This window comes from Bufo bufo, chromosome 3 (assembly GCF_905171765.1).
Source record: "Bufo bufo chromosome 3, aBufBuf1.1, whole genome shotgun sequence".
NCBI lineage: Eukaryota > Metazoa > Chordata > Amphibia > Anura > Bufonidae > Bufo > Bufo bufo.
Genome location: NC_053391.1, coordinates 284,881,927 through 284,908,057, shown reverse-complemented (window position 1 = coordinate 284,908,057; position 26,131 = coordinate 284,881,927). Strand labels below are relative to the sequence as shown.

General features: G+C 45.7%; 1 protein-coding gene across 3 annotated transcripts in view; it reads right to left on the bottom strand.

The window, feature by feature from the left end:
• TNNT2 (troponin T2, cardiac type) overlaps positions 1-26,131 on the bottom strand; it is a 565,716-nt gene that overhangs the window by 328,114 nt on the left and 211,471 nt on the right. For all 3 annotated transcript variants that reach the window (XM_040424168.1, XM_040424165.1, XM_040424169.1), the window contains one exon: positions 12,136-12,196. In XM_040424168.1, coding sequence (XP_040280102.1) covers positions 12,136-12,196 — 61 coding nt within the window. The remainder of the gene's footprint in view (positions 1-12,135; positions 12,197-26,131) is intronic.

Below are 26,131 nucleotides of genomic sequence, written 5' to 3'. Positions count from 1 at the left end.
AAATACACGTATACCCTATTAGGACCACTATGTAGGTTAGTATTGATTTCTATTGTCCTTGTGAATCATACAGAGTCCATGATGGGTTATACGGTGATAACCATGGGATGAGTACAGTTAGTGTTAGTATGGAAAGCACTATATCGATTGCAAGTTAACAATTGCAAGTTTACTTTACCGCTCCTAGTAGTCAAACCGTTGCTTGGCTGTGAGCCGCAGGAATCACTCCTGTTAGCCGTCCGGCTGTTTGGCTGTGAGCTGCAAGGACCTTTGGAGGCGTGGTTGACGATTCCCCTTGTAGCTGAGTATACTCTGACCTTTCAGGACCTGACGGTGGCGTCCCACGTGGTATCAGTCGGATAGGTCAGGTGACTCTTATTTCAAGCGGGGTTTTCAAATGGATATAAAGTTCATTTGTAGTTATAGTCGTCTTCCTTGTCTTGTCCCACACTGTCTGCCGACCATACGCGTTTCGGGATGAAATCCCTTCCTCAGTGGTACAGACAGTGGGATGGAAATGTTCCTTTTATATCATCTATGATTGATTGATGGGATGCATGCTGGGACAGTGGGGGACTTGGAAGACCAGGAACTGGATTTTTAATAGTGATTCCTACATAGTCATTATACTATCGTGCAAAATCATTGTTTTCGCCTCTAGGCAGTGGGGGACTGTGACAGGGTGCATGAGGCGAAAACAATGATTTTGCACGATAGTATAATGACTATGTAGGAATCACTATTAAAAATCCAGTTCCTGGTCTTCCAAGTCCCCCACTGTCCCAGCATGCATCCCATCAATCAATCATAGATGATATAAAAGGAACATTTCCATCCCACTGTCTGTACCACTGAGGAAGGGATTTCATCCCGAAACGCGTATGGTCGGCAGACAGTGTGGGACAAGACAAGGAAGACGACTATAACTACAAATGAACTTTATATCCATTTGAAAACCCCGCTTGAAATAAGAGTCACCTGACCTATCCGACTGATACCACGTGGGACGCCACCGTCAGGTCCTGAAAGGTCAGAGTATACTCAGCTACAAGGGGAATCGTCAACCACGCCTCCAAAGGTCCTTGCAGCTCACAGCCAAACAGCCGGACGGCTAACAGGAGTGATTCCTGCGGCTCACAGCCAAGCAACGGTTTGACTACTAGGAGCGGTAAAGTAAACTTGCAATTGTTAACTTGCAATCGATATAGTGCTTTCCATACTAACACTAACTGTACTCATCCCATGGTTATCACCGTATAACCCATCATGGACTCTGTATGATTCACAAGGACAATAGAAATCAATACTAACCTACATAGTGGTCCTAATAGGGTATACGTGTATTTTTAGTGTGTTTTATGTATTCTTTTATCTATTTTATACAACATGTTGTGAGGTATTAAATAATACTTTTTGAAACTACAGTTTGCTTTCTGTCAGTATAAACGCCAGATACTGAGTGACGCCAAACCTTTTATAATTCAATTTTTACTTCTAACAGCAACAGGGAGTGCTGTGTGGTAGTGCACCTATTCCACAGTACTATCAGTGAGAGAGCCACCAAACCTTGATTTTATATATATATATATATATATGCTGCTAGTTTAAATTATCAACATTAAAAAAATAGAGACGATTACTCTTACCGGTAATTGGATTTTCCAATAGCCTCCACAACGGCACTCCAGGAGGGTGTCCCCGCCTCCCCAGGACAGGAAACAACGTAGAAGCTCAAGTTTAAAAGGCCCCCTCCCCTTACCTGCTTCAGTTAATGATATAGGACTCGGTTAGTTAGTTGGTTCAAGAACTGTATTGATATAATGACAACATAACATAAATAACATAACACTCCCATATTTATACAACTTGGGTAGGGAATCCAGTGCCGTTGTGGAGGCTATTGGAAAATCGTCTCTTTTCCCCGGCGCCTCCACAACGGCACTCCAGGAGGATAAATAGAGAAATAAACTCTAGGGTGGGACTACTGCAGATAAGACTTTTCTGCCATATGACAACTCATGATTTTTGAGTACATCTAATTTATAATGTTTAAAGAAAGTATTTGGATTTTTCCATGTAGCTGCTGTACATATTTGTTCTACTGAGGCAGAGGCGTTTTCCGCCCATGAGGCCAACACGGCTCTGGTAGAGTGTGCTTTGATTCCTTTAGGAGGGGTCAAGTTTCTCTGCAGGTAGCAGAACTCGATGGTGTTCCGGATCCATCTGGATATAGTGCTCTTGCTTGCCGCTGATCCCTTGTGCTGGCCTTGATACTGAAGGAGGAGATGGTCCGATTTTCTGAATGTCGCTGAGACTTCCAGGTAAGTTAGTAGACATCTTCTGACATCCAGGTTATGGAATTTTCTATCCAAGTCAGAGGTTGGATCTTCACAGAAGGATGGAAATGACACCTCCTGTTGGCGGTGGAATTTTGAGACCACCTTGGGAAGAAACATTGGAGTGTGTCTAAGAATAATACGGTCCTCTAATACTGTTAGATAAGGTGCTTTACAGGAGAATGCCTGAATCTCACCTATCCTTTTGGCTGATGTTATAGCCAGCAGAAAGGCAGTCTTTAAGGACAAAAGTTTAAGTGAGATCTCTTCTAAAGGCTCAAAGGGTGCTTCCATTAGAACCTCTAATACTAGATTCAAGTCCCAAGGGGGAATGGTCGAATGAATAAATGGGCATTTCCTGAATGCTCCTTTTATGAATCTCTTTATTAGGCCTCCTGCACACGGGCGTATTTTTTTGCGGTCCGCAAAAACGGGTCCCGTTTTTCCGTGACCGTCTTTTCGTCCGTGGGTCTTCCTTGATTTTTGGAGGATCCACGGACATGAAAAAAAAGTCGTTTTGGTGTCCGCCTGGCCGTGCGGAGCCAAACGGATCCGTCCTGAATTACAATGCAAGTCAATGGGGACGGATCCGTTTGACGTTGACACAATATGGTGCAATTTCAAACGGATCCGTCCCCCATTGACTTTCAATGTAAAGTCAGGAGTTAATATACCATCGGATCGGAGTTTTCTCCAATCCGATGGTATATTCTAACTTGAAGCGTCCCCATCACCATGGGAACGCCTCTATGTTAGAATATACAGTCGGATTTGAGTTACATCGTGAAACTCAAATCCGACAGTATATTCTAACACAGAGGCGTTCCCATGGTGATGGGGACGCTTCAGGTTAGAATATACTAAAAGAACTGTGTACATGACTGCCCCCTGCTGCCTGGCAGGTGCTGCCAGGCAGCAGGGGGCAGACCCCCCCCCCCGCCCCCCCCTGTAGTTAACACATTGGTGGCCAGTGCGGCCGCCCCCCCCTCCCCTGTAGTTAACTCATTGGTGGCCAGTGGGCCCCCCCCTCCCCTGTAGTTAACTCATTGGTGGCCAGTGCGGCCGGCCCCCCTCCCTCCCCTGTAGTTAACTCGTTGGTGGCCAGTAGGCCCCCCCCTCCCCTGTAGTTAACTCGTTGCTGGCCAGTGGGCCCTCTCCCCTCCCTCCCCCTCCTAATTAAAATCTCCCCCCCTATCATTGGTGGCAGCGGAGTGTACCGATCGGAGTCCCAGTTTAATCGCTGGGGCTCTGATCGGTAACCATGGCAACCAGGACGCTACTGCTGTCCCGGTTGCCATGGTTACTTAGCAATTTGTAGAACCAATATACTTACCTGCGAGCTGCGATCTCTGCGTCCGGTCGGGAGCTCCTCCTACTGGTAAGTGACAGGTCATGTCACTTACCAGTAGGAGGAGCTCCCGGCCGGACCTGTCACTTACCAGTAGGAGGAGCTTCCAGCCGGACGCAGAGATCGCAGCTCGCAGGTAAGTATAATGGTTCTACAAATTGCTAAGTAACCATGGCAACCGGGACAGCAGTAGCGTCCTGGTTGCCATGGTTACCGATCGGAGCCCCAGCGATTAAACTGGGACTCCGATCGGTACACTCCGCTGCCACCAATGATAGGGGGGGAGATTTTAATTAGGAGGGGGAGGGAGGGGAGAGGGCCCACTGGCCAGCAACGAGTTAACTACAGGGGAGGGGGGGGCCCACTGGCCACCAATGAGTAAACTACAGGGGAGGGGGGGGCGGCCGCACTGGCCACCAATGTGTTAACTACAGGGGGGGGCGGGGGGGGGTCTGCCCCCTGCTGCCTGGCAGCAGGGGGCAGTCATGTACGCAGTTCTTTTAGTATATTCTAACCTGAAGCGTCCCCATCACCATGGGGACGCCTCTGTGTTAGAATATACTGTCAGTTCTGAGTTTTCACGAAGTGAAAACTCAGCTATGAAAAAGCTTTTATGCAGACGGATCTTCGGATCCGTCTGTATAAAAAGTAACCTACGGCCACGGATCACGGACACGGATGCCAATCTTGTGTGCATCCGTGTTCTTTCACGGACCCATTGACTTGAATGGGTCCGTGAACCGCTGGCCGTGAAAAAAATAGGACAGGTCATATTTTTTTCACGGCCAGGAAACACGGATCACGGATGCGGCTGCAAAACGGTACATTTTCCGTTTTTTCCACGGACCCATTGAAAGTCAATGGGTCCGCGAAAAAAAAAATGGCCGCGGGTGCACACAACGGTCGTGTGCAGGAGGCCTTAATGGTAGGTCTGCCAATTTCACATCGAGGAAGCTACTAAATGCTGAGACCTGCACCTGACCTCCTGACGAAGCCGCTGAGGTGAAACGCGCGTCGAGGTCTCGCGCTTAGGGTCTGGCATCCATCATATTCACCATGTCTTCAGGTACGTCCTGTGTTTAGTACAGCCTGGCATCCCCATATGGCACTTCTATATACATCTATAGTGGGTCCCTGACATTTCAGGTTTATTTTTGCCACTTTTTTGAGATCTAGATACTGACTCTATTTGAGGGTTTATTGTTTATACTGGTCAGTTTTGTTGCCTATGTATTTTGGGATGTGTAGGATAGCTCATGGTCAACCAGGTATGACTTTCTGCACTTACTGCATATAGCCCCATTGTGGTGATCATTTTTTGCCACGCAATACCGGTTGTCCCGGAGCTAATGCCCCGGTTTACTGGATATACCACCCTGTGTTTTATCATGCAGAGGTTGATAGGTGTATGATTTGGTGTCGCAAGGCCCTTTGCTTCTCTGTATTCTGTATACCATCCTGTCTTTTCCCCATACTTTATATTTTATAATAAAATGATATTTTGATACATTATTTCCACTTGCTTGTTTTAGTCTATTTTGGATACTGTACAAGTGGTAATTGCAGCTGTCTAGTTTGACAGAGAGGTTTTTTTGTAGGTTTAATACCTTTATGGTGTTGGGTCTGAGACCTTTGTCAAGGCCTGCCAGTATGAGTGGAATATTAGCTTCCTGATTGTGGTATATTCTGTCTCCTGCAAATCCTAAGAATGTTTCCCATGTTCTTTTGTAGATCCGTGAGGTAGAGGCCTTTTTAATGCATAGTAGGGTAGATATTATGGATTCTGATAGACCTCTTTGCTGTAAATGGACCCGTTCACTTTCCATGCTGTTAAGTGAAGACTTGCTACCTCTGGATGGAGCACCGGCCCCGGACGTAGTAGTCCCGGATATGACGGGAGAGACCAGTATAGACCTGCCGACAGATTGTAGAGGAGGGAAAACCAGAACCTTTTGGGCCACAATGGAGCGATTAATATTAGTTGTGCTTTCTCTTCTATTATCTTTATTAGCACCGTTGAAATTATATTGTACGGAGAAAATGCGTACAGGAGATCTTTTGGCCATGGACAGGACAGGGCATCCACCATTAGTGGGTGATCCCTGCTGGAGAGGGAACCGAATAACTTGAATTGTCTGTTCTTCTGATTTGCGAAGAGATCCACTTTTGGTAACCCCCATTTGAGAGTTATTTGTTTGAACATGTTGGGATCTAGTTACCATTCTCCCACTTTTAGAACCTCTCTGCTGAGATAGTCTGCTATTCTGTTTTCCTCGCCTTTCAGATGGACCGCTACCAGGGACTTTATATTTTTTTCTACACAGCTGAAGATTTCCCCTGACAACTTTTGTAGCTCTTTGATTCTGGTACCCCCTTGTCGGTTTAGGTAGGCTATGGTAGTAGCCTTTTCGGACAGTATTTTTACATGATGGGTTTTTACGTATGGAAGAAGATGTGTTAGCACCTCCCGTACTGCCGACAGTTCTCTTACGTTTGAAGAGGCTGCTGACATCTCTGGGCTCCAGGTGCCCTGGATTACATGACTTCCTGTATGGCCTCCCCAGCCTCGGCTGCTGGCGTCGGTTGTTATAATGATCTGATTTTGGGTATTTATTAGCCAGCCTAACTCGGTCAGTTTCTCCTGCACCAGCTGCAGATGCCCTAGGAAAACCTGAAGAGATGAGCCCGCTATCAGGAGGTCGTCTAAGTATGGTACTACTAGGATACCCTGAAGGTGTAGAAACCCCGTCACCTCGGCCATGATTTTTGAGAAAATTCTTGGGGCTGACGATATCCCAAAGGGAAGGGCCTGGAATTGGAAGTGGAACTCCTGACCTCTTAGAAGAAGGGCTATCCTGAGATATTTCTGGTATGCTCTGTGTATAGGAACATGGTAATATGCGTCCGCAAGGTCTATAGTTACCATGTAGCAATTGCGGGATAGGAGATTCACTGTGGATCTGATCGACTCCATTTTGAATCTCTTGTAGGTCATGTATTTGTTTAGTTTTTTTAAATTGATTATTAGCCTGAAGGATTTGTTGGGTTTTTGAATAAGGAATATGGGGGAATAAAACCCCTGCCTCTCCTGACCTTCTGGAACCGGAACAATTACTCCCTTTTTTAGGAGAGATGATATCTCTAGTTCTAAGGCATGTTGACCTTCCTTTTTAATGGTTTGTTGATAGAGAAATGCTCCGGAGGAGCCGTATCGAATTCTAGCTTGTACCCCATGGATATGGTGTTTATGATCCAAGGGGCGGACGAGATCTTTTCCCAGGCCCTGGCAAACATTCTTAGCCTGCCCCCTACTTGATGCCTGGCGTCATTGAACGGGCTTAGAGGTGGATTCGGGGTTAAAAAGGAACCCCCCCTCTCCCTCTGGAGGATTGCCATCTACTGGTGTTGTCCTTCCTCTCCTGGTCCGTTCTATTTCTCCTTTGATTACGAAAGGACCGACGCTGTTGATAGAATTTCGATTCTGAAGGAAACCCTTTCTTTTTGTCTGCGGCTTATTCTAAAATGTCCTCAAGGACTGACCCAAACAGCTTATCCCCCTCGCACGGAATGGCGCATAGCCTACTCTTTGAGCTGGCGTCACCGGACCAAGATCTAAGCCACACAGCTCTTCTTGTGGAATTGGAGAGGGCTGTGGATCTAGCCGAGAGCTTCACCAGATCCGCTGATGCGTCTGACAAAAAATTACAGGCCTGCTTTAGGGTAGGTATTGAGGCCAGGATTTCTTCCCTAGAAGTCCCCACTGCCAGGTGTTCTTCTAATTGGTTTAGCCATACTGACAGGGATCTTGATGTGCATGTAGCTGCTATACTGGGCCTAAGCATGGCTGTGTTTGTCTCCCATGTTCGCTTTAATAGTCCCTCACATTTCTTATCCATGTGATCTTTAAGCAGGCCCATGTCCTCAAAGGGAAGAGACGTCTTTTTAGATATTCTGACGACAGGCGCATCAATTTTAGGCGTCTTGTCCCACAGAACTAAATCCTCCTCCATAAATGGATATTTCCTTTTAAAGGAGGCCGATATTAAATTATTTTTCTCAGGATCTTTCCATTCTTTTTTAATTAATGTCTTAATATTACTATGGACTGGGAAAACCTTCCTTTTTTTCTCCCCCAGCCCCTGGAACATTCTGTCCTGCACGGACTGAGGCTCTTTGGTCTCTTCAATTTTCATTGTGACTCTAATGGTTCTTAACAGCCTCTCGGTTTCTTCTGGGTTACAAAGGGGTCTTCCTGTTTCCTCATCAGAGGATTCAGATTCCTCAAGAGATACTACCTCTCCCTCTTCAGATTCAGGCTCCGGCTGATGATCCGACACCTGAGATCTTTGCGAGGTGGAGGGCTGAGGAGAACACGGAGAGAGTCTAGTATGAATTGCAGATTTCACCTCCTCTTTAATCATATCACAAATTTATTCCAGAAGAGAGGGTGATTCCTCCCCCACTATTTTGTCCTTACACTTAGGACACAGTGATTTTTTGGATTTAGAGGGTAGGGATTTTTTGAACATTGCACATCTTTTTTTAGATAAAGATTTCCCAGATCTTCTGGTGCTGGTGTCCTTGCCCTGAAAGATAATATTTAAATCCTTTTTAGGGCTTGTAATAGGGCTACTCTAACACCAGCACCACACCAGTGAGGGAATAGTAGTGTGCACTCTCCCCCCCCCCCAAACAGGGTTAATACACACGGGAAGGAGGCTTACCGGGCTCTGGGCTGCAGGATCCACAGGCTTACGGGTCTCAGGAGCTTCCACAGGAGCCGATATCTCACCAAGTGAAGCAGGACGCCGAACTCCTCGTTTCCAGCTCTATATCCGCCAGTCCTCTGACGTCACACGCCACCGGAAGTAACGCCGAGGACTGGCAAGTTTAACTACTGCCTGTGCGCGCGCATGCGCGCTTGATCCCTCGTTCCTGTACTTAGTTAAGGAACAGAGGCCCGTGGCTGCCTTCACAGACGGACTTATGCCTAAGGTACAGGGCAGTCAGTCAATCCCCTGCCCCTGCACGGCCCTCCCGGATGGGGTAAATCTCCAGGCCGTGCGCAATGAACGTCCCGCCGTAGCAGGAGCGGCTTCCACGCGATCCCGAGGTCAGGAAACAACAAACTGAAGCAGGTAAGGGGAGGGGGCCTTTTAAACTTGAGCTTCTACGTTGTTTGCTTCTCCTGGGGAGGCGGGGACACCCTCCTGGAGTGCCGTTGTGGAGGCGCCGGGGAAAATAATATTTAAAATGTGTACAACAGAGAAACAGATTTGTTAGTTTGAATATAATCAGCCTGCAGTAAAAAAATAAAAAAGATTGGAAACGTGTTTGTGAACACAGAAATAAAAGGAAACTGATTTAGGCCTAAATTTGTTATCCCTCACAGATACTTTTGTGTGCTGGCCTGTGTGTTGGTGTTGATTAATTAAATTGAACAAGTCCCCCCAAAAAATTTAAATTCCAACTGTGTGGAAATAGAATTCACGGAAATGGACAATTTAGGCCTGACGATTAATTTGTCGTTATCACTCATGGGTAGATTGCTGCCCTACCTAGAGTCTTACAGTAATCACATATATATGCTGGTTTAATTTCATTTAACAAACAAAAAATGAAAAAAAAATATTCCAACCATATGGATACTGATTGAGGCTTGACGCTCAATTTTAACACACGTAGGCAGATTGCTGCCACACCATGGGTATTGCTGCAGGAATAATATATATATATATATATATATATATATATATATATATATATACACACACACACACACACACACACATACTGCTTAATTAAACTAAATCGAGACCGACTGCGTGGAAACTGAAAATATGTAAATGAACACTTGAGACTTGGTATTGCTATAGTAATCATGTATTGTCATGTTCTAGTGAGGGTTCTACTGACCCCTACAACTTATCTCAGAGAAACAAACACAAGGCAAGCAATCAGACAAGGCAAAGACCAACACAAATTCTTTATTCACAGAGATCTAGACATGGCAGGAAACTGGACTAGCAGGTAAGGGACCAGTGGCAAGTAATATTGACTTCGGGCCAAACCCAGAGGGCACAGACTCAGTGAGCCCGGTTCTTCCCAGAGCCCTTGATGGTGGGGATGAACTTAGGGTACTTTTACACTAGTGTTATTTTTTTTCTGGTATAGAGTTCCGTCAAAAGGGCTCTATGCTGGAAAAGAACTGATCAGGCATATCCCAATGCATTCTGAATGGATAGAAATACGTACAGTTTGCATCAGTATGCCTTCCGTTCAGTCACTGTCAGGTGTTTTGGCCGGACATAATACCGCAGCATGCGGTCCGTCCAAAATGCCTGATCAGTCACCGTAATGCCGGCATTAATTCCCATTAACTTGCATTAGAGCCAGATCCGGCATTGCAAAGCAACTGAAGGACGGAATCGGGAAAATTGTGAAAAAGACTGCACCCGGATCAGTCTACAAATGCTGTCAGTTATCACACTGATCCGCGGATCCGTCAGGCAGCTCCGACGACAGAACTGCCTGCCGGATCACACTAACGCTAGTGTGAAAGTACCATTAGTCGAGGGCTCACTGGTCGCACCTCCAGAATGGTCCCGGTGAACTTGGCCACTTATCTGCAGAGACTGATGTTGCAAGCACCAGCGCTCCACACAAACATAAGGACTGGCACCCGGGCACACGAACTGGAACCCAAACAACCGCACAGGACACAGTTCAGAGAAGACAAACAGGAACCAAAACACAAGCAGATGTCTGGACCCCATGCAGAATGGATGCATGGCGGCCACAGGCAGAGATGCCCAAACAGGAAGACAAGTAGATGTCTAGACTACATGCGGAACGACACATGGTCACAGGCAGAGCTGCACAAACAGACTTGATGTCCTCCCTCTGGAGAACCCAGGAGCCCTCTCACTGAAGCCATAGACTCAAACCAGCAGATGTCTGTTTCCCATGTGGAGTTAGTCCATGGGCGAACAGAGCTGCACCAAGACACAGAACCAAATTAGCAGATGCCTGTTCCCAATGAGGAGTTAGTCAATGGGCGAACAGACAGCTGCACCACAAGACACAGAACCAGACAAAGTGTCTCAATAAGTGACCACACAGACAGGGCAGATGAAATATCCCCAGGTCAGTTGCATATCTCATGCACCCAGCAAAGCTGGAAACAGACTGACACCAAACCCACAGCTCACAGAATCAAATAGAGGGGTAACGAGGTCATCTGACCACCTAGCAGACACACCCAGACAGAAAAGGGAATGTTAACCCCACACAAACCAGGAGTAACAAGAACTACAGCAGGAACAGGTCACACACAGGCTGCTGCAACTACACATAGGTCATAGCAACCAGCCTACACGGAATCCACAACAGCCAGTACCCCAGAGAGCAACTAAAGCGAGTACGTACGGCAACCCATGACACAGTGAACTACACTGTGACACGTATATATGCTGCTTAATTAAACTGAAAGCCTTGCCCCCCCCCAAAAAAAAAAATTATTTCAACCGTGTGGAAACTGAAAATACGGAAATGGACAACTAACGCTTTTATCCAATTTCATCTTAATATACACAGGTAGATTGCTGCAACACCATTGGTACTACTGCAGTATGTATATGGGAAACAGCTGCCCTGCTGCTTTCTATTGAACACAACATACACAATTCTTCTTTGGAATATTAGCCTTCCCCTTTGCTGTCCTTGGCAATAAACTTGATTGATTGTTTTCTGACTGTCCCTGATTGATTTTTCACTCTGCCTGACTCCCTAAGATCGTTTTTATGGCAGACACTGTAAGACCCAACCACCATCATTCACAGCCCAGCACAGAATGGTGTTCTGTTCATTCTGCTAGGGCACCTCCCTGCCCACTGCAGCACTCATCAGCTAATCCAGGATATCTGTCAGCCTGGGAGCCAAACAGGGCAAGCCCTCCCCCACTTTCAGGTCAGGTGAGAACCCTTCTTCCTCCCTAGTTCTTTTTTCTTGCCGACATGTGCATTAAAATGGAGCTATGTGCCGCTTTAGTGGATTCGTCAGAAACTAACCCGGAAGGATTTGAGTTTGTCTACCTTCGGAAAAGTAGAGGTTCATCCATACTGGTTTACTCATCATCTAACACTAACTGTGATTATTTGTTCTGCACAAAAAAAAAAAAAAAAAACTGCACAGAAAACTGAGTATACTGATCAATAAAAGTAGACCAATCAGCACTCAGCAGGTGCAGGATGCACACACTCAGATGTTCCATGCATGCAAAAATCATATCTAACACTATCTGAAAATGATTAGGAATCTGATTTCTCAGCCATCTTACCTGGAATTGCCGTTGCGCCATACATGTATGGCGCAGGTCGCCTATGGGTTAATGTAATACAACTCACAACACTGTCATGTTTTTAGGAAATAAAAAAATATTAATGTACTTACATCAAAATCCACTTTTTCTCCATCTGGAATTTTCAAAGGCACTAGGTTTGGCATAAAAAGTCTGTAAAGAGATAAATATTCATGAAGTGGCTTGAAAATGCTACAAAGAAATGGAATAGGAACACTTGTTGATATTCAGGTTACAGATGAGTGAATGATTGTTTCATTCAGAATTTCACACACATTTTATTGCCAAGCGAACCTGAAGTTTTGGTGATTTGTTTCAGACGAATTGTGCAAAAAGGTGCCCAAAATTCTACTGCATAAATTGAAGGGAAGCAGAAAGGATAAAGATGGAGGCAAGGGTGCACCACCAGTGAGGCCCGGTAGGGGCAAGGGGGGGGGGGGGGGCAGCCGAAGGGCCATGATCTGAAGGGAAGGGGTTAGGTTAAGAAATTGCCAATGGGAAGGGTGGGGGGCTCTGATTCAGTTTTCGCCTCAGGCAGCAGACAGGCTAGGTGCACCACTGGATGGAGGCTCACATGACCCTGGAAAGGAGGGAGGGAGTACTTGTTCCCACCCACCCTGATTGGCTATGTGGAAGGGAGGGAGGCATGTGAATAACATTGGCTGTAGTCCCATTGAATCAGGGATCACTACCTACTGTATTTTCCTACCAGCTGAATTTCAGTAACTGTATTTGCAATGGGCTGAAACGCAGAGGTGATTGAGTCCCAGTCTTTAGGAACGCAGAGTGGTATTTTGTGGTCCTAATAGTTTGTGTCACGGTTCTCCTACCTGGATACTGTAGCTTCCCGGTGTTAGGCTCCATACAACAAAGGAGTTGGTGGAATAAGTAGATTCCAGACTTGGTAAAGTTTAATGGTTTTACTTGAATAAACTTGCAATAAACTTGTGTCATCCAAACAATATTGGATCTTTCCCTTGGCTCCAGCAAGTTAAGGGTAAACTGTCAGGTGAACTTGAATACTTTGCTTTATCTCTTTGCTTCTGTGCTAATCTCTGGATTCAGTCTGGTCCCTATCAGCTTCAGTTACTGTTTCTTATGAGAGTAAGGTATCCTGTGACCTATTTTGCTGAGTAGGATGTCTTTGGCATTGTTTTTCCCTCTAAGAATAACTTTATATATCTGGAATGGGCTACTCTATGAACTACTTTCCCATAGATCCTGCAGCAGTGATGGGAAGATGCTACCTAACCACATCATGCTGCTTCACTCTCTAACTCCAACTATCTTGGTGGGAAGCAGGACAGGGACCAAGATAGTTGGAGTGAGAGAGTGAAGCAGCATGATGTGGTTAGGTAGCATCTTCCCCTCACTGCTGCAGGATCTATGGGAAAGTAGTTCAGAGAGTAGCCCATTCCTGATATATAAAAGGACTTAGTAATTCTCAGAGGGAAAAACGATGCCAAAGACACCCTCCTCAGCAAAATAGGTCACAGGATACCTGTCACCGCCAGCTCTGTGAGAAGATCTGGCAGACGTTCTTCTCTACCTGTTGTATGATGTTCTTTGTTTTGGTTTCACTTTCTCATCTCTTTTCCTTCTCCCAGCTGTCACCTATTTGCACTGATTGTCTCCCTTTATATTCCCTCCCATACTGCCTCACTTTGCGGTTTAAACTTCTTCCTGGATTGTGTTCACTGCTGGAGGCTGCTTCTCCTGATTCATCAGATAAGTCTGTTTCCTTTATTTGTGTTTCTTGCTGGCTTGATTGTAGGTGATCCTGACTCCGTCCGTATTAAGTGCAGGGAGCCGGTTGTCGTGTCCCCTCACTATTTTAGGGTTTTCAGGTGTCACATAGTATAAGGTACGAGGGCATGCAATCGTCTACCATAAAGATCTTTGCATGGGCATAGCAGTCAGGGAGAGCTCTAGGGGTTTTATAGGGCTCACCCATATGCTCCTTAGTTTGGGATCAAGCCAGTCGTGTGTTTATTTATAAGTTCCAGCTTTCTGCAACACCATCCGTGACAATACCTTACTCTCATAAGAAACAGTAACTGAAGCTGATAGGGACCAGACTGAAGCCAGAGATTAGCACAGGGGGAGAATGGAATGGTAAGTGCCATTCTATCTAAAGGTACTCTCTACCATATACACTGCAACCTGCCGGTGCACCAGGCACAGTACATGAACATAACAGTTTTTGCATATAAAAAAATGACAGTTTGCTGGTGGTGGTACAGTTGGTGGTGCAAACCAAAACATTGGTGGCAAACAGGCTAGCAATAGGAATGTAGGAGTGGTAGTGTCCCTACACATTGAATGCGTGAATGGTACACCATGGACATCTATTCACCTTCTATTAGTGATATGTGCTTCCTCAGTATCAGACAGGGCTGCATTGCTTTCTTTCAGAGACTTGTCAGTGGGCTCTTCCTGCAGTTGCAGATGTTGAAGGCATTATGAGGGTGATAGTGATCTGGAGATGTTATCTGAGCTTGGAGTTCTCCCAATTTTAAAAGGGTTTTCCAAGTGTTTTATGTCACGGATGATGTTGAAGATAGCTGGAAGTTATGGATAAACATCCGACTGGCTTGATCCCAAACTAAGGAGCATAAAGGTGACCCCTATAAAACCCTAAGAGCTCACCCTGACTGCTAAGCACATACAAGGGTCTTAGAGGTAGACGATTGCATGCCCTCGTACCTAGACTGTGTGACACCTGAAAACCCTATAATAGTAAGGAGACATGACCACCGGCTCCCTGCACTTAATACGGAGGGAGTCAGGGTCACCTTTAATCAAGCCAGCAAGGAAACACAATACATGAAAGAACTTATCTGAACAAACAGCAACAGAAGTCTCCAGCAGTGAACAATTCAATCCAGGAAGGGAGGGAATATAAAGGAAAAGATAAAGGAAAGAGGATTAGTCTAAATAGGTGACACCTGGGAGAAGGAAATGAGATGACAAAGTGAAACCAAAACAAAGAACGAAAGAGGATTAGTCTAAATAGGTGACACCTGGGAGAAGGAAATGAGATGACAAAGTGAAACCAAAACAAAGAACATCATGCAAGAGATAGAAAAGGATGTCTGTCAGACCTTCTCACAGAAGTAGCGGGGACAGTACCCCTCCCTCTACGGGTGGACTCCGGACACTCAGAACCCACCTTCTCAGGATGAGACCTATGGAAAGCCTTGATGAGACGAGTGGCCTTAATGTCCGCCACTGAGACCCACATCCTCTCCTCAGGACCATAACCCTCCCAATGAACAAGGTATTGGAGAGAACCGCGGATAATGCGAGAATCCACAATCCTAGAGACCTGGAATTCAAGATTACCATCAACAAAAATCGGAGGAGGAGGCAAAGAGGAGGGTACAGTGGGTTGGACATAAGGTTTTAATAGGGACCTATGAAAAACATTATGGATCTTCCAAGTCTGAGGAAGATCAAGACGGAAGGCAACAGGATTGATGACGGACAAGGTCTTGTAAGGCCCAATAAACTTAAGACCCAACTTCCAGGAGGGAACCTTCAGTTTGATATTCTTTGTAGACAACCACACCAGATCACCCATATTCAGGTCCGGACCAGGCACACGTCTCTTATCCGCCACATGCTTTTATCTCTCACTCTTTACCCTGAATCTTTCGCCAAATAAATGACAAAGACGAGGAAAATCTCTCCTCATCAGGTAAACCGGAAGACCCCTCTCCAGAGAATGTCCCAAACTGTGGATAAAACCCATATGCACCAAAAAATGGTGACTTATCAGAGGACTCCTGGCGACAGTTATTTAAAGCAAACTCAGCAAGGGACATAAAAGAATACCAATCCTCCTGATTCTCCACCACAAAACAGCGCAGATATGTCTCCAGATTCTGATTGACGCGTTCGGTCTGACCATTCGACTGCGGGTGAAAAGCAGAAGAAAAAAATGACAACTGAATTCCCAAGCGAGAACAGAAGGCCTTCCAGAATCTGGAAACAAATTGCGTGCCCCTATCAGAAACAATGTCTGAAGGAATGCCATGCAATTTAACAATGTGATCAACAAACGCTTGCGCCAACATCTTAGCATTGGGTAAACCAGGAAAGGGAATGAAATGCGGCATTTTGCTAAAACGGTCGACTACCACCAGAATCACAGTCTTCCCCGAGGAACAAGGTAGGTCCGTAATGAAGTCCATGGACAGATGCGTCCAAGGACAGGAAGGAATGGGTAACGGGAGGAGAGAACCCGATGGCCATGAATAAGGGACCTTGGCACGAGCTTGGCACGAGCGCAACCCTCAACCGTCTTACGAAGAGCCGGCGACCAGAATCTCCGAGCAATGAGATCTACTGTGGCTCTACTCCCCGGGTGCTCAGCAAGGACAGTATCGTGGTGCTCCTTAAAAACCTTGTGTCGTAAAGCGAGAGGCACAAACAACCTCCCAGGAGGACAAAGATCAGGAGCCTCTGCCTGGGCTGCCTGAACCTCTGCCTCCAAATTAGGATAAAGAGCAGAGACGACCACCCCTTCAGCCAAAATGGGACCCGAGTCTTCAAATTTCCCCCCTCCCGGAAAACAATGTGACAGGGCATCCGCCTTCACATTTTTAACCCCAGGGCGGAACGTGACAACAAAATTAAACCTAGAAAAGAATAAAGACCATCTGGCCTGTCTCGGGTTCAGACGCTTGGCTGATTCCAAGTAGGCCAGATTTTTATGGTCGGTAAACACGGTAATAGGGTGTCTGGCTCCCTCTAGCCAATGGCGCCATTCCTCAAAAGCTAATTTGATGGCCAACAACTCCCTATCTCCCACATCGTAATTTCTCTCTGCGGAGGAGAGTTTCATTGAGAAAAAGGCACATGGTCGCCATTTGGCAGGAGAGGGACCCTGAGATAAGACCGCACCCACACCCACCTCAGAAGCGTCCACCTCAACAATAAAAGGTAGAGATACATCAGGTTGTACCAAAATGGGAGCGGAAGCAAAACTCTCTTTGATACTAGAAAAGGCCTTAAGCGCATCTACCGACCAGGAGGAAAAATCTACCCCCTTTTTAGTCATATCAGTGAGTGGCTTAACAACAGAGGAATAATTCAAAATAAACTTTCTGTAATAATTGGCAAAACCCAAAAAACCACATCAGCGCCTTCTGATTCTCAGGAAGCTCCCAATCAAGCACAGCGCGGACCTTCTCAGGGTCCATGCGAAAACCAGAAGCGGAGAGAAAAAAAACAAGAAATTGAATCTCCGGAACCGCAAACACACATTTTTCCAGTTTAGTGTACAATTTATTCTCCCGCAGAATGAGCAAGACCTGATGTAGGTGGTCCCTATGAGTTTTGAAATCAGTAGAAAAAAATCAAAATGTCATCTAGATACACCAGTACAAATTTCCCCATTAAATGATAAAAAATGCTGTTCACAAAATGTTGGAAGACGGCCGGAGCATTCATCAAACCAAAGGGCATAACCAAATTCTCGAAATGACCCTCAGGGGTATTGAAGGCCGTCTTCCATTCGTCCCTTTCCCTGACCCTGACTAGGTTGTATGCCCCTCCTAAATCCAACTTAGAAAAAACTTTAGCCCCAACAATCTGGTTAAACAGGTCCGGGATCAGAGGAAGCGGATATGGGTCACGAATTGTGATACAGTTCAGCTCCCTGAAATCCAGACAAGGTCTTAGGGCTCTTTCATACTTACGTTGTTCTGTTCCGGCATAGAGTTCCGTCGTCGGGGCCCTATGCCGGAAGAATCCTGATCAGGATTATCCCCATGCATTCTGAATGGAGAGAAATCCGTTCAGGATGTCTTCAGTTCCGGATCGGAACGTTTTTTGGCCGGAGAAAATACCGCAGCATGCTGCGCTTTTTGCTCCAGTCAAAAATCCTGAATACTTGCCACAAGTCCGGATCCGGAATTAATGCCCATTGAAAGGCATTAATCCGGGTCCGGCCTTAAGCTAAACGTCGTTTCGGCGCATTACTGGATCCGACGTTTAGCTTTTTCTGAATGGTTACCATGGCTGCCAGGACGCTAAAGTCCTGTTTGCCATGGTAAAGTGTAGTGGGGAGCGGGGGAGCAGTATACTTACTGTCCGTGCGGCATGGGGCGATCTGACGTCATTCTGGAGCGCCCCGGGAGCCGCACGGACGGTAAGTATACTGCTCCCCCGCTCCCCACTACTACTATGGCAACCAGGACTTTAATAGCGTCCTGGCTGCCATAGTAACACTGAACGCATTTTGAAGACGGATCAGTCTTCAAATGCTTTCAGTTCACTTGCGGTGTTACAGATCCGGCGGGCACTTCCGGCAAATGGAGTACACGACGGATCCGGACAACGCAAGTGTGAAAGAGGCCTTAAAGAGCCATCTTTTTTCCTAACAAAAAAAAACCCAGCTGCAACAGGTGACTTTGAGGGTCGGATGTGTCCCTTTCTCAGGCTTTCAGAGATATAAGTACGCATAGCGACTCTTTCAGGTTGGGAGAGATTGTATAAACGTGATTTTGGCAGCTTGGCACCTGAGATGAGATTAATAGGGAAATCGTACTCCCGGTGAGGGGGCAGCTCCTGGACACCACTCTAGGAAAACACATCCGAAAATTCTGAGAGAAAAGATGGTACAGTCTTGGTAGAAACCTCTGAAAGAGACGCCGTGAGGCAATTCTCTCTGCAAAAGTCACTCCAACCATTTATTTGCCTTGCTTGCCAATCAATGCTGGGGTTATGTTTAGTGAGCCAGGGTAGCCCCAACACTAGAGGAGTAGGTAATCCGTTTAGGACGAAACATGACATATCCTCAACATGAGCATCACCCACAGTCAAACGGATATTGTGAACTATGCCCTTTAACGATTTTTGAGAAAGTGGAGCGGAATTGATAGCAAAAACAGGTATATCCTTTTCCAAAGTGCATACCTGGAAACCATGTGTTATAGCAAATTGATTATCAATGAGATTGACAGCTGCTCCACTATCTACAAAAATCTCACAAACAGTGTTTTTGCTATCTAGCGCCACCCTGGCAGGTAGGAGAAAACGGGAACTACAAGCAAACAGCAAACCATCAATTTTCGCATCAACCTTGCCAATAGTAGCAAATGGAAAGTTTTTAGAGGGTTTTTTTCTTTTTGTTTCTTTATTACCCTCAGAAAAGTCCCTGAATCTCCTAGAGGGGCAAACATTAGCCAAATGATTTATACCCCCACAACAGAAACAAACCCTCCTCTGAGAGCTGAATCCTCTACTATCAGAGGCAAGCAAACCCAGCTGCATGGCCTCCTGCTCAGAGGGGATTGAGAGAGACTGAGGCCCCTGCGCACTGAATAAGACTGCCCCACTCTCCTTGGACTGAATATGACAGGAAGGAGTGGTCTCTCCTCGCTCTCTAAGACGCCTGTCAATACGAACAGCTAGAGACATGGCAGACTCCAACGAGGCAGGTCTCTCATGAAAAGCAAATGCATCTTTCAATCCCTCCGAAAGACCATGGCAAAATTGACTTCGGAGTGCAGCATCGTTCCAACCAGTATCAGCTGCCCATCTCCGAAATTCAGAACAATATATCTCTGCGGACTGTTTACCCTGGCATAAAAGACGCAGTTTAGATTCAGCCAGAGCAATATGATCCGGGTCATTATATATCTGCCCCAGGGCTACAAAAAATTCATCCACCGATCGGAGGGGCCGTGCCCCCACCGGCAGCGAAAAGGCCCAAGACAGAGCGTTATCCCTGAGCAGCGAGATGATGATCCCCACCCTCTGCTCCTCATCACCAGAGGAATGGGGAAGTAGGCGAAAATGGAGTTTGCAAGCCTCTCTAAAGCGAACAAAATTCTCACTACCCCGGAGAACGTATCCGGAAGCGAGATCTTAAGCTCGGAACAAACTCCATGAACGCAAGCAGAACCGGTCACCTGAAACTGAGACACAGTTTTACGGAGATCTGCTACCTCCAGTGAAATGCGGTCAATCAAGGCTGAAACCGGATCCATGCTTAAGACTGTAATGGCGGTTTATAATGTCACGGATGATGTTGCAGATAGCTGGAAGTTATGGATAAACATCCGACTGGCTTGATCCCAAACTAAGGAGCATAAAGGTGACCCCTATAAAACCCTAAGAGCTCACCCTGACTGCTAAGCACATACAAGGGTCTCAGAGGTAGACGATTGCATGCCCTCGTACCTTGACTGTATGACACCTGAAAACCCTATAATAGTGAGGGGACACAACCACCGGCTCCCTGCACTTAATACGGAGGGAGTCAGGGTCACCTAGAATGAAGCCAACAAGGAAACACAATACATGAAAGGACTTATCTGAACAAACAGCAACAGAAGTCTCCAGCAGTGAACAATTCAATCCAGGAAGTAGTATAAACCGCAAAGTGAGACAGTATGAGAGGGAATATAAAGGAAAGAGGATTAGTCTAAATAGGTGACACCTGGGAGAAGGAAATGAGATGACAAAGTGAAACCAAAACAAAGAACATCATGCAAGAGGTAGAAAAGGACGTCTGTCAGACCTTCTCACAGAAGTAGCGGTGACATTTTATTGCTGATGACCTATCATCTGACCTATCCTGAGATGCCCAGTGGCCATTTTTTTCAGGTGGATGCAAGCATATTTTTAAATGAAGTGATTTAGAAATTAGCTTTTTACACCATTTTCTATTGAGTGGAATACAATTGTGTGAAAGTACAGTGACTCTTTAACTGCCCATATATGAACAGTCATTGTACTTCACTGGAGGATGCTGTGGCTGTTTCCAAAGGTAGGGAATCCAGACTGAGCCCTCACTGATTTAAGAAAATCCTGACAGTTGTGATAGAAACCAAAACAGCAAACTGGACCACTTATAGGGCACTGCTTGAGTTCTTTATTTAACCTATAAAGAGCTAGCCTCACTTCTCGTCAGGCATTATAAGTGGGATTGGTAATTATTATTACTTGTGTTTATTATTGCTGCTATTTAATAAACAATTAATACAGCATAGGCATATACACATACGAGTGTATTATGCATCATGTATTATTAACTGTTAGCATAGTCATTAGACTGAATATTAGTATTCCAATATTAGCCCCCACTTGGCAGACCAGCGCTAGTGATTGTAACAGCCTCAGGTTGTGTTTTACACAATATCCTTTTATTATCCGTGCAGTTTAGAAATTCTCTAGCCTTTGAATGCATTATCCAGTCTTTGCTGAATATACAGATGTTGGCAAAAAATTGTATTGCAGGTACACATACATTAAGTGTTCTGCCATACGATTTCACAGCACAAGGAAACACCATAACTCAACCCAACAAGAGACCATTTTGAGATTCTGTTCAGTTCCAGGTTGCTACATTTTTTTAATAGTGACACTGATATTCTTGGGCGCATTGAATCAGGTCTATCCTGGCCAGTAGTTAAACTTGTGCAAGAGTGTATCTCGGTGTACATCAGTGTGCATTGCAGCAACCTGCATAGCTAATCCTTTCCCGTAGCGAAACAGTTACTGTGCGTCAGAATTACAGCCAGGTCACATATATGGATGTGTGCATCATCATGCAGGCCACCAACATTCCTTGCTAAGCCCTTCTGTTGAACCAAAAGAAAAGCATAAAGCAGCCTTCAATAGAGCAAAAATAAATAAAAAATGTGCACCCCTGCAGGAGCTGTGTAGAAATTACTCTTTAGTAGAACAAAATAAAGACATGGAGGCAGTGCCAATAATGTAGTGGAGTAAAAAAACAACTTTCTTTTAATCCATGGTGTGGCAAGGTAAACACATGCTTTTGCATCCTTTCTGTTAGCTGTAGAATGACTGTGCGTCCCTATTAGGCTCAGTTCACAATTAGGTTATTTGATCAGTTATTCTCATCATTTATTGTCAGCCAAAAGCAGGTGCACGTCAAACCCACAGAACAGGTATTCATCATACCTAATCCGAGAGTAGGCTTAGCTCCTGAATTTTGCTCACAAAAACTGATAGAAATAATTAAACAGCTAGCTGAAATGTGAACTCAACTTTAAAGGTCAATATTAGCATCAGGTCTAATTTATTGACGTGGACTGAACCATGTAGCGCCCCAATATTCAAGTAGTGGCCTATGACAGAGTGGGGAGGAAGTCAGCAGTAAGGCAGCGTTGACATCACTGTGTTTTTTTCCCTTCTTCTGATTCGTCAGAACATATTTTGAGCATCCTCTTAACAAGGTCAGTATTTGGTCAGCATTTGATAAGAATTTTTAAGGCAAAAACAGAACTGGGTTTAAAACAGAAATAAAATGAGATGGAAATATGTGCATATGTTCTGTTTTTTGGACCCAATCCTGCTTTTGGCTTCCAAAATCCTGACGCAAAATACTGACTGTATGATAGATGGAAAATAGTTTGGTCAGTTTTTTGTATCAGTATTTCACCAGTATTCGTAAGACAAAAACAGTGGTGGGTGAAAAATAGAGATAAAATTTGATGGAAATATTTGCATGTATTCTGTGTTTTTTCAAATGACTCCTTCTTTTGACAGGGACACTAGTGGCCCCGTAACAGACTGGTAAGGGTGGCAACAACATGAAGATTCACAGTAGTGGCCCCGGAACAGAGTGGTGGGGGTGGCAACAGCATAAAGAGTCACTGTAGTGGCCCCAAAACAGAGAGGGGGTGGGCAGTGGCAGTAACAGCACAAGATTGTGCCAGATCACAGTAGGAGCAGATGGCAGTAGAGGCAGCTGGCAGGTGGTATCAGGTGGGTGGCAGCAGCATGTGGGCAGAAGTAGCGGTCCATTTGTCACAAAGTTCCTGTGTGACAGCACACTATATTACTGCCAGAATGACCTAGTCTTTTGAATCAGGCACTGGTGCATGGGAATCCTGGTTGATCCACGCCTGATTCATCTTTATAAAGGTTAGTCTCTCATCATCTTGTGTTGAAACGTGAGTTCTCTTTGGGGTAACTATACCACCTGCTGCACTAAACACTTGCTCTGATGCCACACTACTGGCCGGGCAGGTAACCTTGTCCAGGGCAAACTCAGCCATTTGCTGCCACAATTCAAGTTTGGCTGCCTAGTAGTGCAGGGGATCTTGGATGACAGGGTGCAGTTCAAGTATGTCACCATCTGCTGCTGGTTCAGGTTCTGCTCCATGTCCTGCTGCTGCTGTATGGTGTTTCTTCAGTAGTTAACAATTCACTGATTGAGATATAATTGGATTACGTTTACCTCTAAACACTTGTCACTGAACAATAGAACGTTTGTATGTGTATACAGTCAGGTCCAAAAATATTGGGACATCAACACAATTCTAACATTTTTGGCTCTATACACCACCACAATGGATTTGAAATGAAACAAACAAGATGTGCTTTAACTGCAGACTGTCAGCTTTAGGGCTCTTTCACACTTGCGTTGTTCTGTTCCGGCATAGAGTTCCGTCGTCGGGGCTCTATGCCGGAAGAATCCTGATCAGGATTATCCCCATGCATTCTGAATGGAGAGAAATCCGTTCAGGATGCATCAGGATGTCTTCAGTTCCGGAACGGATCGTTTTTTTGGCCGGAGAAAATACTGCAGCATGCTGCGCTTTTTGCTCCAGTCAAAAATCCTGAACACTTGCCGCAAGGCCGGATCCGGAATTAATGCCCATTGAAAGGCATTAATCCGGATCGGGCCTTAAGCTAAACGTTGTTTCGGCGCATTACCGGATCTGACGTTTAGCTTTTTCTGAATGGTTACCATGGCTGCCAGGACACTAAAGTCCTGTTTGCCATGGTAAAATGTAGTGGGGAGCGGGGGAGCAGTATACTTACCGTCCGTGCGGCTCCCGGGGCGCTTCAGAGTGACGTCAGGGCGCCCCACGCGCATGGATGATGTGATCACATGGATCACGTCATCCATGTGCATGGGGCGCCCTGACGTCATTCTGGAGCGCCCCGGGAGCCGCACGGACGGTAAGTATACTGCTCCCCCGCTCCCCACTACTACTATCGCAACCAGGAATTTAATAGCGTCCTGGGTGCCATAGTAACACTGAATGCATTTTGAAGACGGATCCGTCTTCAAGTGCTTTCAGTTCACTTGCGGTGTTACGGATCCGGCGGGCACTTCCGGCAAATGGAGTACACGACGGATCTGGACAAAGCAAGTGTGAAAGAGGCCTTAATCTGAGAGTATTTACATCCAAATCAGGTGAACGGTATAGGAATTACAGCAGTTTGCATATGTGCCTCCCACTTGTTAAAGGACCAAAAGTAATGGGAAAATTGGCTTCTCAGCTGTTCCACTGACAGGTGTGTGTCATTCCCTCATTATCCAAATTACAATGAGCAGATAAAAGGTCCAAAGTTAAATTCAAGTGTGCTATTTGCATTTGGAATCTGTTGCTGTCAACTCTCAAGATGAGATCCAAAGAGCTGTCACTATCAGTGAAGCAAGTCATCATTAGGATGAAAAAACAAAACTAACCCATCAGAGAGATAGAAAAAATATTAGGCATGGCCAAATCAACTGTTTGGAATATTCTTAAAAAGAAGGAACGCACCGGGGCCGCACTTGCCACCAATGAATATAATACTGGGGAGGGAGGGGGGCCGCACTGGACACCAATGAATGGGGAGGGAGGGGGGGGGTCTGGCACCTGAGGGGTTAATTGTGCGGATCACAGCCCCCTGTAAGAGATCAGGTGCTGCCAGGCAGCAGGGGGCAGTTATTACACAGTTCTCAGTATATTCTAACTTGAAGCGTCCCCATCACTATGGGAACGCCTCTGTGTTAGAATATACTGTCGGATCTGAGTTTCACGATCTAACTCAAATCCGATGGTATTTTCTAACATAGAGGCGTTCCCATGGTGATGGGGACGCTTCAAGTTAAAATATACCATCGGATTGGAGAAAACTCTGATCTGATGGTATATTAATAGGGACTCCTGACTTTACATTGAAAGTCAATGGGGGACGGATCCTTTTGCAATTGCACCATATTGTGTCAACGTCAAACGGATCCGTCCCCATTGACTTCCATTGTAAGTCTGGACGGATCAGTTTGGCTCCGCACGGCCAGGCGGACACCCGAACACTGCAAGCTGCGTTCGGGTGTCTGCTTGCTGAGTGGAACGGAGGCCAAACAGTGCCAAACTGATGCATTCTGAGCGGATCCGCATCCACTCAGAATGCATTGGGGCTGTACGGATCCGTTCGGGGCCGCTTGTGAGAGCCTTCAAACGGAACTCACAAGCGGAACTCCGAACGCAAGTGTGAAAGTAGCCTATGTGTGTCAAAGTCAACAATCAAGAGAAGACTTCAACAGAGTAAATACAGAGGGTTCACCACAAGATGTAAACCATTGGTGAGCCTCAAAAACAGGAAGGCCAGATTAGAGATTGCCAAACGACATCTAAAAAAGCCTTCACAGTTCTAGGACAACATCCTGTGGACAGATGAGACCAAGATCAACTTGTACCAGAGTGATGGGAAGAGAAGTGTAGAGTACGGGGACTGTAATGCCCGTCACTACAGAAGGGTACTTGTGTGCTGTCGTCCCCCTTATCTATAGGGAAGTTGGTATAAGTCATCTTTATAAAATGTAATGTAATGCTATGTACTTCCCTGTTACTGTGAAATTTGCATGTGCAGGCCTGCTAGGGGTGTCATTTCAGCTCTTAGTCACTAGAGGGAGCTAGGGAGCCCTAGTCTATATAAGGCCCAGTCAGGGAAGGAAAAGTCAGTCTAAGGTTTATAGTCTAGTCTAACCAGAGATTAGACAATGTCAGAGTCAAGTCCAGGCCTGAAGCCTGTAGACTAGGAGAGGGTAATGCAGTCCCTGTAACCGGGTTTCAGATCCAAGGAAAAGGTTCCCCTCCTGAATTTATATATGCAGAAGCAGGAACACCACAGCTAATCAGCCTGAGGACACTGAGAGAGACAGAGGCAAGTCAAGAAAAGCAAGAGGTACTCAAGACTACAGAGGAGGTACTTGATAGAGATAAAACCAAGGATATACGCCAGAGCTAGGGCATTGGACCTTGGAGAAGAGTTTCTATGTTCCAGGATCAGTCAGGAATAGAGTGCAAGCTGCCTGTACTGCAAGTC